This window comes from Ovis aries, chromosome 19 (genome assembly GCF_016772045.2).
Source record: "Ovis aries strain OAR_USU_Benz2616 breed Rambouillet chromosome 19, ARS-UI_Ramb_v3.0, whole genome shotgun sequence".
Lineage (NCBI taxonomy): Eukaryota > Metazoa > Chordata > Mammalia > Artiodactyla > Bovidae > Ovis > Ovis aries.
In genome coordinates this window covers 35,869,419-35,885,314 of record NC_056072.1, presented here as the reverse complement: position 1 = coordinate 35,885,314, position 15,896 = coordinate 35,869,419, and the positions used below count along the sequence as shown (strand labels likewise).

The 15,896-nt window shown below is 38.2% G+C and overlaps 1 protein-coding gene across 23 annotated transcripts in view; it reads right to left on the bottom strand.

The window, feature by feature from the left end:
- MAGI1 (membrane associated guanylate kinase, WW and PDZ domain containing 1) overlaps nucleotides 1-15,896 on the bottom strand; it is a 653,852-nt gene that overhangs the window by 269,017 nt on the left and 368,939 nt on the right. For all 23 annotated transcript variants that reach the window (XM_027958195.3, XM_027958187.3, XM_027958189.3 and 20 more), the window contains exon 2: nucleotides 266-382. In XM_027958195.3, coding sequence (XP_027813996.1) covers nucleotides 266-382 — 117 coding nt within the window. The remainder of the gene's footprint in view (nucleotides 1-265; nucleotides 383-15,896) is intronic.

Here is a 15,896-nt window from a genome sequence, read left to right as displayed (position 1 = left end):
AAATTGTTTCGCCATTTGTTGGCCTCCCCTTGCAGTATGTGGGGTCTTAGTGTCTTAACTAGGGATAGAACTCACGCCCCCTACATTGGAAGTGTGGAGTCTTAACCACTGGATTGCCAGTCCCTCGTTGTCAATTTGGACTCCCTGCACTTAGGGAGTCACTAAATGAACAAACTGCCAAGTATTCCAGAACCAGCTATCATCTGTCTTCCCTCAACTTTTCACACACCCACCAGCAGTAAGATGTCCAAAACTGACTACTTACAAGGCACAGCATGGCGGTAAAGGTTATCTCTTATGGTCTGCTGGAGCTCATGATCAGGCGACCCTTTCTGGAACCTCTGATTGAGAAAATGTCGCAGGTCTTTGTTCAGCTTTCCTCCTACAGGAAAGATATAAAACAGAAGGCATCAAACACCAGGTTTCCTAGAGACTGGGCAGCCCGAGAGCCACGTATAGGAAAGCCCCATGAAGCCATTCTAATCTGCTACCCTCTGTCAGCGGGAAGACTCAAGTTTAGGTTTTCCTATGCAGGGGAAAAAGCAAGCAGGAATGTAACAGAGATAAAACAGCACTGAAACAGCATCAGTTTGGGGATCCCAATTCACATAATATGAGGAGACTCAAATAACAAAGAATGCAAAAGAGGCTATTACATTAAAAATATGTATTGTGGACACTTGCAAACATTATTAGATGAAAAGTGGATGGCTGAAATCTTACAGAGGACAGCCTAGCAACAGCTGACAAATTATAAAATGCTCTTTGACTAGGGATTCAACTGGAATAAATTTACTCTATGGCTATACTTGCAAAAGTCTGCCCAAATCTCCAGTATTGTTCATTGAAACATTTTTGTAACAGTGAATAAATAAAAATAATCACCAAAAAACCCTGGAAACAACCATCAGGAATCAACCAAGTCTATCATCTGCATAATAACTACTCTACAAAAGCTAGATCTTCATGTGTTGGAACTGCAGGAAAATATGTGGAATGGTATCTGACTTTTTATGTGAGAAGAATAAAGAAAAGGAGAGACCATGTATTAATGGAAGGAACCACCAAAAAGTTTTAACAACAGTCTCCTTTAGAAAGAAGGACTTGAGTTTGGGAAATAAAAGAGGAGATGTCACTCCTCATTATACAGACAGAAAAAGATATATAGAGCTTACTATTCTATGTTGATTTATAATCACTAAACACATTTTTTTTTAATTGGTGTTGCTTAAGCAATAGTTACCTGGGCTGGTCTATGTGTTTATTTCTTTTTAATTCTCTACAGATAACAGACCGACACAAAAGCTTAAAAAATATATTATTACAAATTATATCACAGAAAGAAGTAGGTAACCAAACTTTTCAAAAAAATTATAAACACAAATTATAGTCTACATGATCAGCAGATGGCTTATAGATCAATATAGCTAACACTTATTCTTAGTGGAGAAAACTGCTTCAGTGACAGCTAAAAATAACAAGGCTAAGATTGCCCTTCCGTTTTTAGACAAGATAAAAATTAGGTAACAGCATTTTTAGCATTAGAGAAACAATGCAGTATCCGTGTGAACCACAAAATTCACATCTTCAGAAGATAATTTTCCCATGGTCAAAAAGAACAAGTTGTGAGGATGAAAGTTTTGATGGTTAAGAAGATGCTATGACGCCTAGGAGAGGAATTACCGATCTTTATTTTAGTATCATATTCTAAACCAGATTTCCTACTATAGGTGATCATTTTAGAACAGACTAATGAAATTCAATTTGAACTACTTTACTTGAGTTGTAGTACACCTAAGATTTCGAGTGGCCAAAAGAAAAATACATAGCTCTATCTCAGGTCATTCAATCATTCATCAAATATTTATTAGGTAAGAAGACATACACACACACACGCATTTCCTACCTCCCCAAAATGGTCTGAATATATAGTTTATAAACTATATACAATTGTGCATTCAGCATATGAAAAGATATTCAATATCACTAATTATTAGAGAAAGGCAAATTAAAGTCATAGTGAGATCCTACTACATACCTGCCAGAATGGCAAAATCATTATTAGGTTTTAGCAAGACCGTGAAGCGACAGGAACTCCTATATACAGCTAGTGGGTGTCTAAAATGGCAAAACAATTTGACAGTATCTTATAAACTAATCTTCACTAACGAAATGACCCTATTCCACTGTTACTTATGCAAGAGAAGTGAAAACAAGTACATACATATAAACACAAAACTTACAGATGAATCATCACAGCAACTTTATTCATTATATAGTAGCCCCTAATTGGAAACAATCCAAACAATTATCAGTATTGAATGGATAAGGGAACTGTATTATATTCAAACAACAGGATGCTATACAACAATTAAAAGATACAAATCACTAATATTGATGAATCTCAAATACATTACGCTGAGCAAAAGAAGCCAGACACAAAAGACAACATATTGTCTGATTCCATTTATATATAAAGCTTCACAGAAGGCCTATCTACAATGACACAAAACAGTTCAGCAGTGACCTGGAGTGAGAACAGGAAGAGATTAACACACAGGGAATAAAATCTATAGAGTATATTTATTATTTCCTGGCTTTGCAACTGTTTTATATAGCTATATAAGAATGTTACCACTGGAAGAGGCAGGGTGAAGGATAAGCAAGAAGTCTGAACTATTTTTTTTTACTTCCTGAGAGTCAACAGATATCAAGACAAAAACTTTTTAAAAGGGGGAATCAAGAGGAAACTTTGGCAGTGGGGGGGATTCCAATGCAGTATATCTCAATTGTGTTAGTGATAACACGGGTTTACACATTTATCAAAACTTACAGAAGAGTATATCTAAATGGAGACATTTTATAGTATAGAAATTATACTATCATAAAATCAATTTCAAAAGTTTAAACTGTACATAATTATTAAAAGACTACATGGTAGGCACTGTTATAAATGCTTAGTTTTCAATTTCTCATTAAAGAGAGAAACTGAAAGAAGAGTGGAGTAAATCTTGGTGGTTGAGACAGACAGGTTTGGGTGTGAATCCTGGTTCTACTCTTTATTAGCTGGTGAACCCAAGTGCCTTGCTTAATCTCTGAACCTCACTTTTCTCATTTATGAAAACAGAGCACTGATGTAACAGTAGCTCTAATACAAGACTTGTAAGGATTAAATGAGATTCAGACAGTACTTGGAGAAGAGAAAGCACTTAATAAAAGATGGAGATTATCACTAGAGTGGGCCACCATTGAAGCAAGTGAAGAAAGAGCTGAGATCAGTCCAAAAACGGACTGCTATTCCTTTTAAAAATACACACAGGAAATTCCCTGGTGGTCCAATGCTTAGCTCTCGCTGCCAAGGGCCTCCCTCAGTTCAATCACTGGTTAAGGAACTAAGATTCTAAAAAGCCACACAGAGTGGCCAAATACACACATATACAAAATACTAACTATGAATTAGATATATAAGAAATTATAATTAAAATGAACTTTTAAAAAAATGCCCATAAAACTTTTGACTTACATGGCCAGAAACAAAATACAGGCACAGGGAAATTTAGAATAAAAGATACTTCTAGAGTTTCCAGAAGGGAATAAAACTCTCAGTTCAGGTCAGTCACTCAGCTGTGTCCGACTCTTAGAGACCCCATGGACGGCAGCACGCTAGGCTTTCCTGTCCATCACCAACTCCTGGAGCCTACTCAAACTCATGTCCATCGTGTTGGTGATGCCATCCAACCATCTTATCCTCTGTCATCCCCTTCTCCTCCTGCCTTCAATCTTTCCCAGCATCAGGGTCTTTTCCAACGAATCAGTTCTTCGCATCGGGTGGCCAAAGTATTGGAGTTTCAGCTTCAGCATCAGTCCTTCCAATAACTATTCAGGACTCTAATATAAACTTTACAGCACTAAAATTTTCTGGACACATGTAATCTGGTTAACATTTAGCACAGATTTAATATACTCCTGGCACCTTGCCACTGACTTGATAGACATGAGTTTAAGCAAGCTCTAGGAGTTGGTGATAGACCCCTGCCTGGTGTGCTGTAGTCAATGGGGTCACAAAGAGTTGGATACGACTGAGCGACTGAATTGAACTGAACTGGCACTGCACTGGAATTGTTCAGAAAATAAAATCAACTAGTAAATTACTGGCATGTGATAGTCATGCTGGCCAACTCTATTTCTAGGTCTAAACTTTCTTGAATTTGACCACAAGGACAAGAAAGTTTATCAGCAAAATCCCCATTGCCTAGAACCTAGGATTTATATTCCCCTAGGAGACCAGAGTTCTGTGCAATAAAAACACACTGACAGTTAACATTTGATCTGTAAGTTGTAAAGATGTTATGGGATCCAAATGTACCACTGCCTAAGTCAAAAGCAATTCCAAAGACTCAGGATTCAGTATCTCTTTATCTCATATAGGTCGTTATGAGTCCAAAACAAAAATCCAAAGAAGACTCAGGATAGAGTATTTCTTTATCCCACATAGATCCTTATGAATCATATTCAATACCTGTCAAGATGAACCTGGGGCATTGAGACTGGAAGCATTCTTAATTCATAGACATTCTTTGTTTATACTTGAGCTTTACAATCAAACTAGCCAAGCTAGCTAAAGTTTATGATCATTAAACTAAAACTCCTCCCTACTGCGGATGTGCAAAAGGGCAAGGTTAACTACGCTGACGGTTAACATTTACTCTGTGTTTCGTGACATTTATAAGCCAAAAGCCTCAACCTTCACATTACATTAGAAATACTGTACTTTTTGGGCATCTAATCTCAAATTAATTGCCAATTATTCAGGGGACATGTCTATAAATCTTCTCCTAATTGTCAAGGGCAGTGAGCCAATGAAATAATAATTGTTAGAGGAAGAGTTTTTGTCATAGCATCTTTGCTCTCTGTGAAATTCAAGATTTGTTTTGCAAATGGAAAAGAGAACACAGATCAGTAACATACAGAACTTTTTCCAAGAAAAGGTTTCAGAGCTAATTTTAAGATAATTTTATTATTTAAATAGGAAAAGGGGGACTTTAGACCCTGTGTTGGATTAGCCACTATTTCATATTTTCATATGTATATATCTGGAATTCTGTGGTTTTAAATTTACAACAATATAGCTCTGCTTTTTTGATTACCATTACTTGACAGAAATTTAACCATGTCAATCAGTGTACTTTTGAATTATTTAAATGCTATATAATATTCCATTTTTAAAATACAGCAATTTTATTTCTCCTTCAGAGATAATTAGGCTATTTCCAATGTTGCTGACAATTCAACAATGCTGCAGTAAGTGTCATTAAAATATTTTTTTAAAAAAGCAAAACTGTGTATTTTTTTACTCTTTTTAAATATCTAAACCTGGAAATAGATGTAGTCACCTTCAAACTTACCTAGGTATCTCTAAATTCTCAAAATCATTGGGACCAACCTGCTTTTCTACCAAAAGGCTGGGAAGTCCCATTTCCCCACACTTAGGCCAACATTTGCTATTACTTGTGTATGTAGGGTCCTGGGACTAGTCCCAGGTTTGAAGATTCACAGGACTCAGAATATACTTGTACTCAAAGCTTTATTTCATTATGGAAAAAGGGTACACCACAAGTGCAACAAAGGGAAAAGGTTCAAGGGGCAGTAAAGTCTAAAGGAAATCAGGTACAAGCTTCTAAGAGTCCCCTCCCCTGTGAAGTCACTCTAATTCCCAGGGCAACAATGTGAAATGTGCTCATTAGACACTCAAGGCAGCTCATTACACATAAGGGCCCAGAATTTGTATTAGAAGCTAATCATGTAGGCAGCCTCTGCCTGGCATAAAATCAAGTTCCAAACTCTCAGAAGGAAAGGATAAAATGTATCTTTTGCATCAACAGTTAAAGCACAGTAAGCTGCTATTAGTTCTGGGAATGGATAGAACCCTCTGGAAATGCAATTTCCCAGACCCTAGCCAAGAGCCAATTTGGTACGCTGGCATTCAAACTAACCATCAGCTCTTTTCTGTACTGTCCATGGTGTTTCCCAGGTGGCGCAATGGAAAAGAATCCACCTGCCAATGCAGGAGATGCAAGAGACAAGGATTCAATCCCTGGGTCAGGATGATCCCCTGGAGTAGGAAGTGGCAACCCACTCCAGTACTCTTGCCTAGAAAATTCCATGGACAGAGGAGCCTGGTGGGCTACACAGTCCATGGGAGGGCAAAGAGTTAGACATAACTGAGCATACACAAACCACCCATCTTTTTTAAAAAATCTTCCTAATCTAATAGAGAATTGATATTTTGGTGTTACACTAATTTATTTACAACCAAGTATTAATGAAATTGGACATTCTTGTTTTCTTTTTAACATTTCTTCTCCTGTAACTTGCCTGTTCATAGTCTTTGTGCATTTTCCTAGTAGGTTATCTTGTTATTCTTGATAAGATGCTATTTATATATTCTGGGTATGATTCCTTCAAGTATTTATGTTACAAACCTTGCCTATTATTATTTAAACATGAAACAATTCCCAAAATAACTGAGTTGTGCTATTCTCCAACTATTCCTCTCCCATGCTAGGTGGTTTTCTACCGACTCAACCAGAGCATCAATTTAAAGGTGATGGACTATGAGGGAACTCTGCTCTGATCTCTATCTCCTAGAATGTAGATTCTAATGAGGAATGCTAGTCAGTTTCCACATAAACAAAAGTACCTACAGAATGGGAGAAAATATTCAGTATGTGCAAACGATGCATCCTATTTCAGATTTATTTCCAAAATATAGAAACAGCTCACACAGTCCAACAACAAAAAGAAACAAAAAACTCAATCAAAAAATGGACAGAAGACCTAGGTAGATATTTTTCCAAAGAAGACACACAGACGGCCAAGAGACCCATGAAAAGATGCTCAACATTGCTAATTATTAGAGAAATGCAAATCAAAACTACAATGAGATATCACCTTACATCAACCAGAACTGCCACTGTCAAAGTCTACAATTAATAAACGCTGAAGAACATGTGGAGAAAAGAGAACTCTCCTACACTGTTGATGGGAAAAGTAAATCTGTGCAAGCACTACAAAGAATAGTATGGAGGCTCCTTAAAAAACAAAAAATAAAGCTACCATATGATCCACCAACCCCACTTCTGGGCATATACTTGGAAAAGGTGAAAACTCTAATTCAAAAAGATATACGAACTCCTATGCTCACAGCAGAAATATTAACAATAGCCAAGTCATGGAAGCAACCTAAGTGTCCAGCGGTGGATCAATGAATAAAGAAGATACAGTGTATGCGTGCGTATAGATGCAGGCACACACACACACACACACACACACACACGCAAAAAAAAAAAAAAAAACCCTCACAACTGAAATATTACTCAGTCATAAAAAAGAATAAAATAATTCATTTGCAACAAAATGGATGGACCTAGAAGTATTGTATTAAGTGAAGTCAGACTGAGAAAGGCAAATGCTATATGATACCACTTATATGTGGAATCTAAAGAATGATATAAATGAACTTATTTACAAAACAGAAATAGGCTCATAGAGATAGAAAACAAACTTATGGTTACCAAAGGGAAAAGGAGGGATAATAAATTAAGAGGTTTGGATTAACAGATACACACTATTATAAATAAACAATAAGAACTTACTGTATAGCACAAATAATTATATCCAGTATCTTAAACTATAACAGAGAAGAATCTGAAAAGAATATATATATGCTTTAGATGTATGTGTGTGTGTATATACATTTTTATACATATACATCTATATACATGTACTATATACAGGATGGGCCTTTCTAATACAAAATTATAAGGTGAAAAACAAATTTACTAGCTTTGTAGTCAGTCAGACTTACAATCTGACATATCTTTAAATGAGCTTTGTCCAAAAAATATGTTCGCCATTTGTTTTGTCGGAACCTATTTTTCCTAATGTTTTTCTTATTGTGAAAATAAGATAAGTTACTGGTGAAATTTAATATTTAATGGGTACAGAGTTTCACCTGGGAAGGACAAAAAAAATGCTGGAAATGTATGGTGGTGATGGCTGCATGACAAAGTGAATGTACTTCACGCCACTGTATACTTAAAAATGGTTAAAATGATACATTTTATATATATTTTACCACAATAAAGAAGCAATATAAATTAATTACAAGATTTAAAAAATATACAAAACTTCCCAAAGAAAGTTTATTTTCTTTTAATTTTTAATTGAAAGATAACTGCTTTACAGAATTTTGTTTTCTATCAAAAGTTTAAAATAAACTCTTATTTAATTTGCATCACCATTAACATTTAGTACTATATGCCCTGAGTATGCATATACATATATACTTATAATATGCTTAAATAATGGAGCAGATTCATTGATTCACTCAACACATTTTTCTTAAGTGCCTTCAGCCAGATACCCTGTGGACCCAGAAGACATGGCATGAAAACACTGAGTTCCTGAGTCAGGACTGACACACCCGTCTCAGGCAGCAAAAAGCAGGCCTCAGGACTGAAGTAATAAGATGAGAAGGAAGACGAGAAGCTGGTTAGTTTTGCTAAGTGTCAGGTAAAGCACTGTAGGCAGAGGGACAGCATGTGTAAAAGTTCCAGAAGTGGAACAGAGGTTGAAATTTTAGAGAAACAGCAAAAAGCTCAGACAAGGGCTCGGCTCAGATTGAGGTTCCAAAGATAAGCAGGAACCAGATCATTGTGTACCTTGCAGACCCTGAGAAAGAGTCTGCACTTTATTCCAAGCTCAGTAGGAATCCACTCAAGGGATTTAGTCAGAGAGGTGGGAAGGTGTGCTCTAAATTCTGAGATGAGGCTTGCAGCCGGGCAGTGGGTGAAGCGTACAGGGAGGAAATGGGATGAAGCTGACCCAACAAGACCTGAGATGACCTGGATTAAGGAAATGACCAAATAGAAGGGCAGGGGGCACAGAGGAGGTGCAATTTAAAGCTGAAACTGATAGAGTTCATCTATGTGATGGAGGAAAATAGCAAATGCAAGAGATGACTCAAAAATGACTTCGGTGTCTGAGCTTCAGTTAAGCTGTGATTTACAGGTCTGAGGGGAACTGAGAGTTCCATGAGTACCTATTTAACATGGGATGCGTAAGATCATGTGATATACATGATTCATACCCAAATGTTCTAATAATTCATAAGCATTTCCAATATACTATTAGAGCTCAAAATATACTTTTAATTTACATAGTACTTTAGCTTATCAATTTATTACAACCTATGTAATCATTACCAATTATTAAGCATACAAATTGTTTCCACTGTGCTTATCTTCCTTATACAAAATCTATCTGTATTTCTTATTACTTTCTCATGATCCTTAAGTGAAAATGTTGGTACAAAAGGTATAAAAACGTTTAAGGTTCTTGACAGAAAATCCCCTCCAAAAAGATTGTATCAGCATCCCTTCATTCAGCTTGATTTCATTTATTTTTACCACATCACAAGGCATGTGGGATCTTAGTTTCCCAACCAGAGATCAAATCTATGCCCCCTGCAGTACAAACACGGAGTCTCAACTACTGAACAGCCAGGGCATTTCCTTCCAGCTTGATTTTAAATGGTCCCAAAATAGCAGTGTGGGTTCACCTTAATATTATTAGCTTCACATTTACAGTCATATAGATGTTTTATTCTTTATATATATATATATACACTGAATATGAATTTTTGCTGAAATTTCTTGGACGTAGAATGAATAGAGCAATGAGTATGAACATTAAAGATTTTTATAACACATTGACAAATTGCCTTCCATACGGCAGTTTTTGGAGGAAATATGGTATGACTGATCTGACAACTGGGGGCTTCCCTGGTGGCTCACAAGGTAAAGAATCTGCCTGTAATGTGGAAGACCAATCCCTGGGTCAGAAAGATCCCCTGGAGAAGAGAATGGCTACCCACTCCAGTATTCTTGCCTGAAGAATTCCATGGACAGAGGAGCCTGGTGGGCGACAGTCCATGGGGTCACTAAGAGTCAGACATGACTGAGCAACTAACACACATCTAACAAGTACAGAGTCCATACGAGAATGATTTTTCTCCTTTAAATTATGTGATTAAAAAAAAAGTTTAAACCAATAATTCAAATAATTCTAATTCAAAGCTCTGTATTACAGAAGCAGCATGGCTACTAAAATTATGTTTCTTTTAATTCTGAGAAACTGTTGGTTCCAATGAGAAAACCGATTTGGAGAACAGCTTGTTGAGAAATAACAAATGTATTCCATTATCATATGTATTTAAGTAAAAAATAAAATAAAAACAGAAGAACCCTTGTGTCTAAAAAATACAGAAATTGGTAACACTCAGTGTGCCAGTTACAGAATTACTTCCAAGATGCCTTCCCCCAAATGACATGGAAGCATTGGTCTAGGTCAGGGGTCAGCAAAATTTTTCTGTAAAGGGCCAACAGCCAGACAGCACATATTTTTCAGCTTTGGGGGTATGCATGGACTCAGTCCAACTGATCAACTCTGCCTTTGTAGTATGAAAATAGCCATAGATTATATGTAAAAAAAGTTGTTTTCCAATGGAACTTATTTACAAATGTAGGTAGCAGATTTGGCCCAGGGGCCATATTTGGCTAACTCTTGGTCCAGATGTTGGTTCTGATTCTCCAGGTGAGCAATTCGTGTATAATACTTGGGGTACAGGATATTCATCATCTCTAACATTAGCCTAAGCGGCTCTACTCAGAAACTTACTGAAATTCAGATTACTACATTGTACTCAGGACCTACGGAACTAAAATCTCTGAAAGTCAGGTTCACCAATCTATGGTTTAACAAGCCTTCAAGTGATTTTATACATGCTAAAGTCTTCAAATTAAAGGTCTAAGTCCAGCAAAGTTCCTTAATAAAACTTGGGGAACTAGGTTCTAAGAATGAGCTTTTCCCTATTTCTCCCATCTCTTGCAAACCTCAAGAGATGCTGCCACTCCGCTAGTGAGCTAGTAATAACACTTTATAATAAGAGGCACAGCACACATGACTCCAGGCAGGTGGTATCTCATTAGACCAGCAGAGATTGAATCCTTTCCCCTAGTGGTACAAAGACTGCTATCCTTACAGTCTTGTTTCTGCAGAACTTAAAAAACAGAAAAGAAAAATACATGGTGAGTCTGTGATGTGAAACAGAGGCTGCAGGACAGATTTCTGTATGCTGATGAAGCTCTAGAAATTACTATCTACATTTAACTCCCCACATGGAGACGCATGAAACATTTTGCTACCACTTGAGGACAGCTGCTTTATTATTATTATCCCGCCTGTTTTCTTGGTTCTTTTTCTCCTGGTCAGTCTTTTGATAAATTTCATCCCCCAGCCAGAAGAAACCTGAATTAAGCCTGGAAAGGAAAACAAGGTTCAAATCCCATCATCTCTATTTTTCTCATTATTTCCAGCCTTTTGTGCTTCTTATATTCGTTCTAGCTAAACAGGGTAGTAGAATAACACCTGCTCAGAAAAATAAATACATAAAAGATTTACTGAGAGCAGAAAAGACAATGGTCCCCTGCTGGCAACACTATATAGCTGATATGTGCTTCACACTATATAGCTGATATGAGCTTCTGCCCAAACCTAATCAACAAACAGCTGCATGACCTCATGTAAAGTTGAAGTCAAATGTCTCTGTAATCAGAACCATGAGTGGAATCTGAAGATAGTGTGTGTGTGTGTGTCCTTCAAGAAGACACTAAATTCTTAAAAACACATTAGGAACTAACAGAACTGTGCTCAGCCAGCCTGCAGGACTCAAGTGCTGACAGCGAACACTGGATGGAACATGGCTCTGAAGGCCACCCACAATGCTAAGTAATAACTTTACAATCCTTACTCCAACCCAATGAGACTGGTTCTGCCTCCAATGTCATCTGACCGAAGATGAGGCTCACAGATTGCCCCATAACCCAGGTAATTTGACAAAGTGGAAATATGTGTAAATAGAGAGAGATAATGGGCATGGCGAGATGTTAATAGCTGGTCAGTGATGATGGAATACATTATGCTGTTGTTTTTTTTTTGTAATTAGTGTATGGGTGTGAAATATTTCAAGATAAAAAAAAGAAGAAAATGATTTTTTTTCTTAAACAGTCACACTCATCATGCCACTAGAAAACATCTATGTGGATCTCAACATAAAAACCACAGGCTGACTTCCCATAAAACTGTGGCATTGTACAGCTATTCCAGTATTCTCTTGATGCTCAACATAAGGAAACACCAAGAAAGTGACATCTGAACAGCATTAGATTCCAGAGAACACCCAACCAGGGAGTGTATGCAAGGTTCCTTCCCAGGATTGGGCACCCCAAATTGAAGCCCTGCACTTTTGGGTCTTAGGACACTGTTGACAAGTAAGAAGTTTTCAGTGTGTTTATGAAAATACAAACTGAGATGCCAGTGGCATTCCATAGTTTGAATATCCATAGTAATTAACAAAGCTGTTCCCCTACAGTCCCAATCTCACTCCAATTTATTCTCAGATAAGAACAGATAATGCAGGTGGCAAACAATATTCTAATATGGTCTGATTTGATATCATTCAAGCAACAGCAGACGAGGACTAGAGTTCCAGGTCCTCTGACCTACACAAGGAAATATCATAGAAGCAGAAAGTTAAAGTGAATTCACTCAGTCGTGTCCTGACTCTTTGGGACCCCATGGACTGTAGCCTACCAAGCTCCTCCGTCCATGGGATTTTCCAGGCAACAGTACTGGAATGGATTGCCATTTCCTTCTCGAGGGGATTTTCCTGACCCAGGGGTTGAACCTGGGTCTCCTACACTGCAGGCAGATGCTTTACTGTCTTAGTCACCAGGGAAGCCACCAAGCCATACAAACAGGGTGCTGGGAAAGACTGAGGGCAGGAGGAGAAGGAGGCGACAGAGGGTGAAATTGTTGGCTGGCATCATCAGCTCAATGGACATGAGTTTGAGCAAACTCCAGGGGATAGTGAAGGACAGAGAAGCCTGTCATGCTGCAGGCCACAGGATCGCAAAGGGTCAGACACTACTGAGTGACTGAACAGCAAGGATTACGTTAGCACATGCCACTCCAGTTTCTGCTGGATTGTGAGAACAGAGCCCACCAACAATATCTACACATTATTTGATGGGTCTGAAAAAGGTAAGACCATTTTCCCTGAGCAAAGCATCCTAATAATTCTATGCTTTGCATAGTACTCCTCTTTAAAAATCTTTCAGAACTGAAAACAAATGAGAGAACCACAAGTATATGGTCCCAGACAGGTGAGAATGGAAAGACAGACACCTTCCATCAGTAAGATTCTACAGCAGATGCAGGCAAAACTTTTCTGAAAGGTCAGATAGTAAATATTTTAGGCTTCATAGGCTCTAAGGTCTGTGTTCCAACTCTTCAGCTCTGTTTTTACCAGGAAATCAACTCTAAACAAGATGTAAACAGTTGTGCCTGGCTATGTTCTAATAAAACTTTATTACAAAAACATACAGTAGCCTGGACTTGGCCCGCAAGCTGTAGTTCACCACCACCCCATTCCAAGGATTGTCTCTCTCTCAAAAATGTGCTGTTTGCCTAAGCTTGCCAGGCTTTACATGACTGTGCATCTGTGTGTATACAGGTAGCTCTGGTGTACAAACAACTGCCTTAGAAAAAGAGTAGGAGGGTGAGCCATGATCTGCACTGATGGGGCTTTCATAAAAAAACTCAATGGCTTAAACATAACCCATTCTCATGGCCTCTATAAAGCAGAACAATTTTACACACTTAAAGAGCCTTCTGAGAAATGTATTAAATGTTTCCTGGAATGGAATGTTATTGGTGTCAATCTCTACTCTATAGAGATCTGCAGGATAGAAAAACTCAGACATTATAAATAAAAATTTCCCTTTGATGATCATATGTTTGATGCTCTATCATAAATCTCTTTCATGAACTTTATCTCATTTAAACTTCATAAAACCCAGGGAGAAAGGTTAACATTGTTCCCACTTCAAAACAGATGAAGAAAGTAAGACTCCCAGGTCCTGAAGGGATCAGATGGATGTAGGACTAGAACTCAGATGTCCTAACTCCAAACCTCTACACTTTCCCCCTTTCATCTCTGTGATTCTAAACCAGGTGTTTATCCAGAAGTGGAGAGTAAAACTTTTTGTTAAAAACATATACTGGTATTTATCACAACTGTCAAGGTCATGGAAAAAGAAGAAAAGATTAAGAACCTTGTACAGACTAGAGGAGTTTAAGACATGAAAACTAAACACAACATAGACAGAAATAGACACTGTAAAAGCAACTCGTCAAATGTATCATGACCACGCAAGATGTTGGCACTGGGGAAAATTAGGTAAAGGAGGTTCCAGAATGCTCTGTACTATCTTTGCAACTTTTTGCATCTAAAATATTCCAAACCAGAATTTATTTCTAAAAAAATGTACATAATGCACCTATCTGAAAGTGCCTATGTGCAGGATTCTCGGGCTGTTTTACTTTTGCGAAACCAGTAGGTAAGAATTCTTACAGGGACTGATCACAGTTCTCATTTATAGAGAGTATGATATACAGTATATGTGGCTAAAAAATCTTTGGGAGAAAGAGTTCTTAATTCATAGGTGGTCACAAGATATTTCTAATTCTTGTAATTCCATAAGTGATTATCATTTTCACACTACTATTTCCATTCCATCACCATCTTTCAGCTGTTATTCAAAAGTGATTATAAATAATGGGGCTATAAAAGCCATTCAATAATTAGGACACTCACTGGCCATATGCCCACCCCGACAGTGGGAGGTGATTTATGTAAGGAAACCCCATCACATCTGCCAAGCTGGTTTCTCTCTGGCGAACTCTCCAATTGCAGATGAAAACAGGGCTCTTAATAGTCATCTTTTTCTTAACTAGAGCACTTACTTGCGAGCCAAAGTACTACAGCATTTAAAATTTTATATACAAGGAAAGAAAACCAGACTCAATAAACCATCCTCTGTCTTGCCATCTCATGGATCCAGATAACCAGAGGAAAAGCAGAAAACATCATCAACTGGATCTGGTTAGAATCCTGGCCTTCGTCACAGAACGGGAAAGACCTAAAGGAAATCCAAGGACGAGCTGGTCAAATCTCACCCCCTTGATACACAAGACTTTAACAGATGTAAGCTTAAGCCCACGGCACGATTCACCAAGGGTTTCTTCCAGGAGTGCCACTGGTATCTTGGACAGGAAAATTCTTTGTTGTGGGTTTACTCTCTGAACCTCAGCAGCCCGGTTCTTGGCAGCTTCCAAATAAATGCCTGAAGTGATCCCCAGTCACTGCCACAAGCCTAGTGAGGCAGTGTCACGCTGGGAGACGGATAAATGAAGAGCAATCAGGAACAGCTATTCCTGTTGAGCTTTCTTTCTTTTCTCCATTTAGATCCAAGAGCATATTAGAAAAATACTGGGGGAAAAACCCTCATACTGGGGATGATTTCAAACAGCTAAGATCTCCTCGGCACATACTTACATAAGCATATCTGTCTTCTAGCGCAGGGATGCTGGTAAAGAGGAATCAGAGCTTAATGCTGAGACCAGAGGTTTGTGCTAGTCTTAACAATGATACAGCAGAGACAGTCTCCGGCAAGCCTCTCAATGGAAAGCCCCTCCACCAGTGTCTAGCCCATCGCTCCGGTTTACTGTGTTCACAGCCTTTGCACGTATGCTCAGTCGCTTCAGTCGTGTCCAGCTCTTTGCGACCCTATGGGCTGTAGCCCACCAGGCTCCTCTGTCCAAGGGATTCTCCAGGCAAGAACACTGCAGTAGGTTGCCACGCCCTCCTCCAGCGGCTCTTCCTGACCCGGGGATAGAACCCTTGTCTCCTGCATCTCCTGCACTGCAGGTGA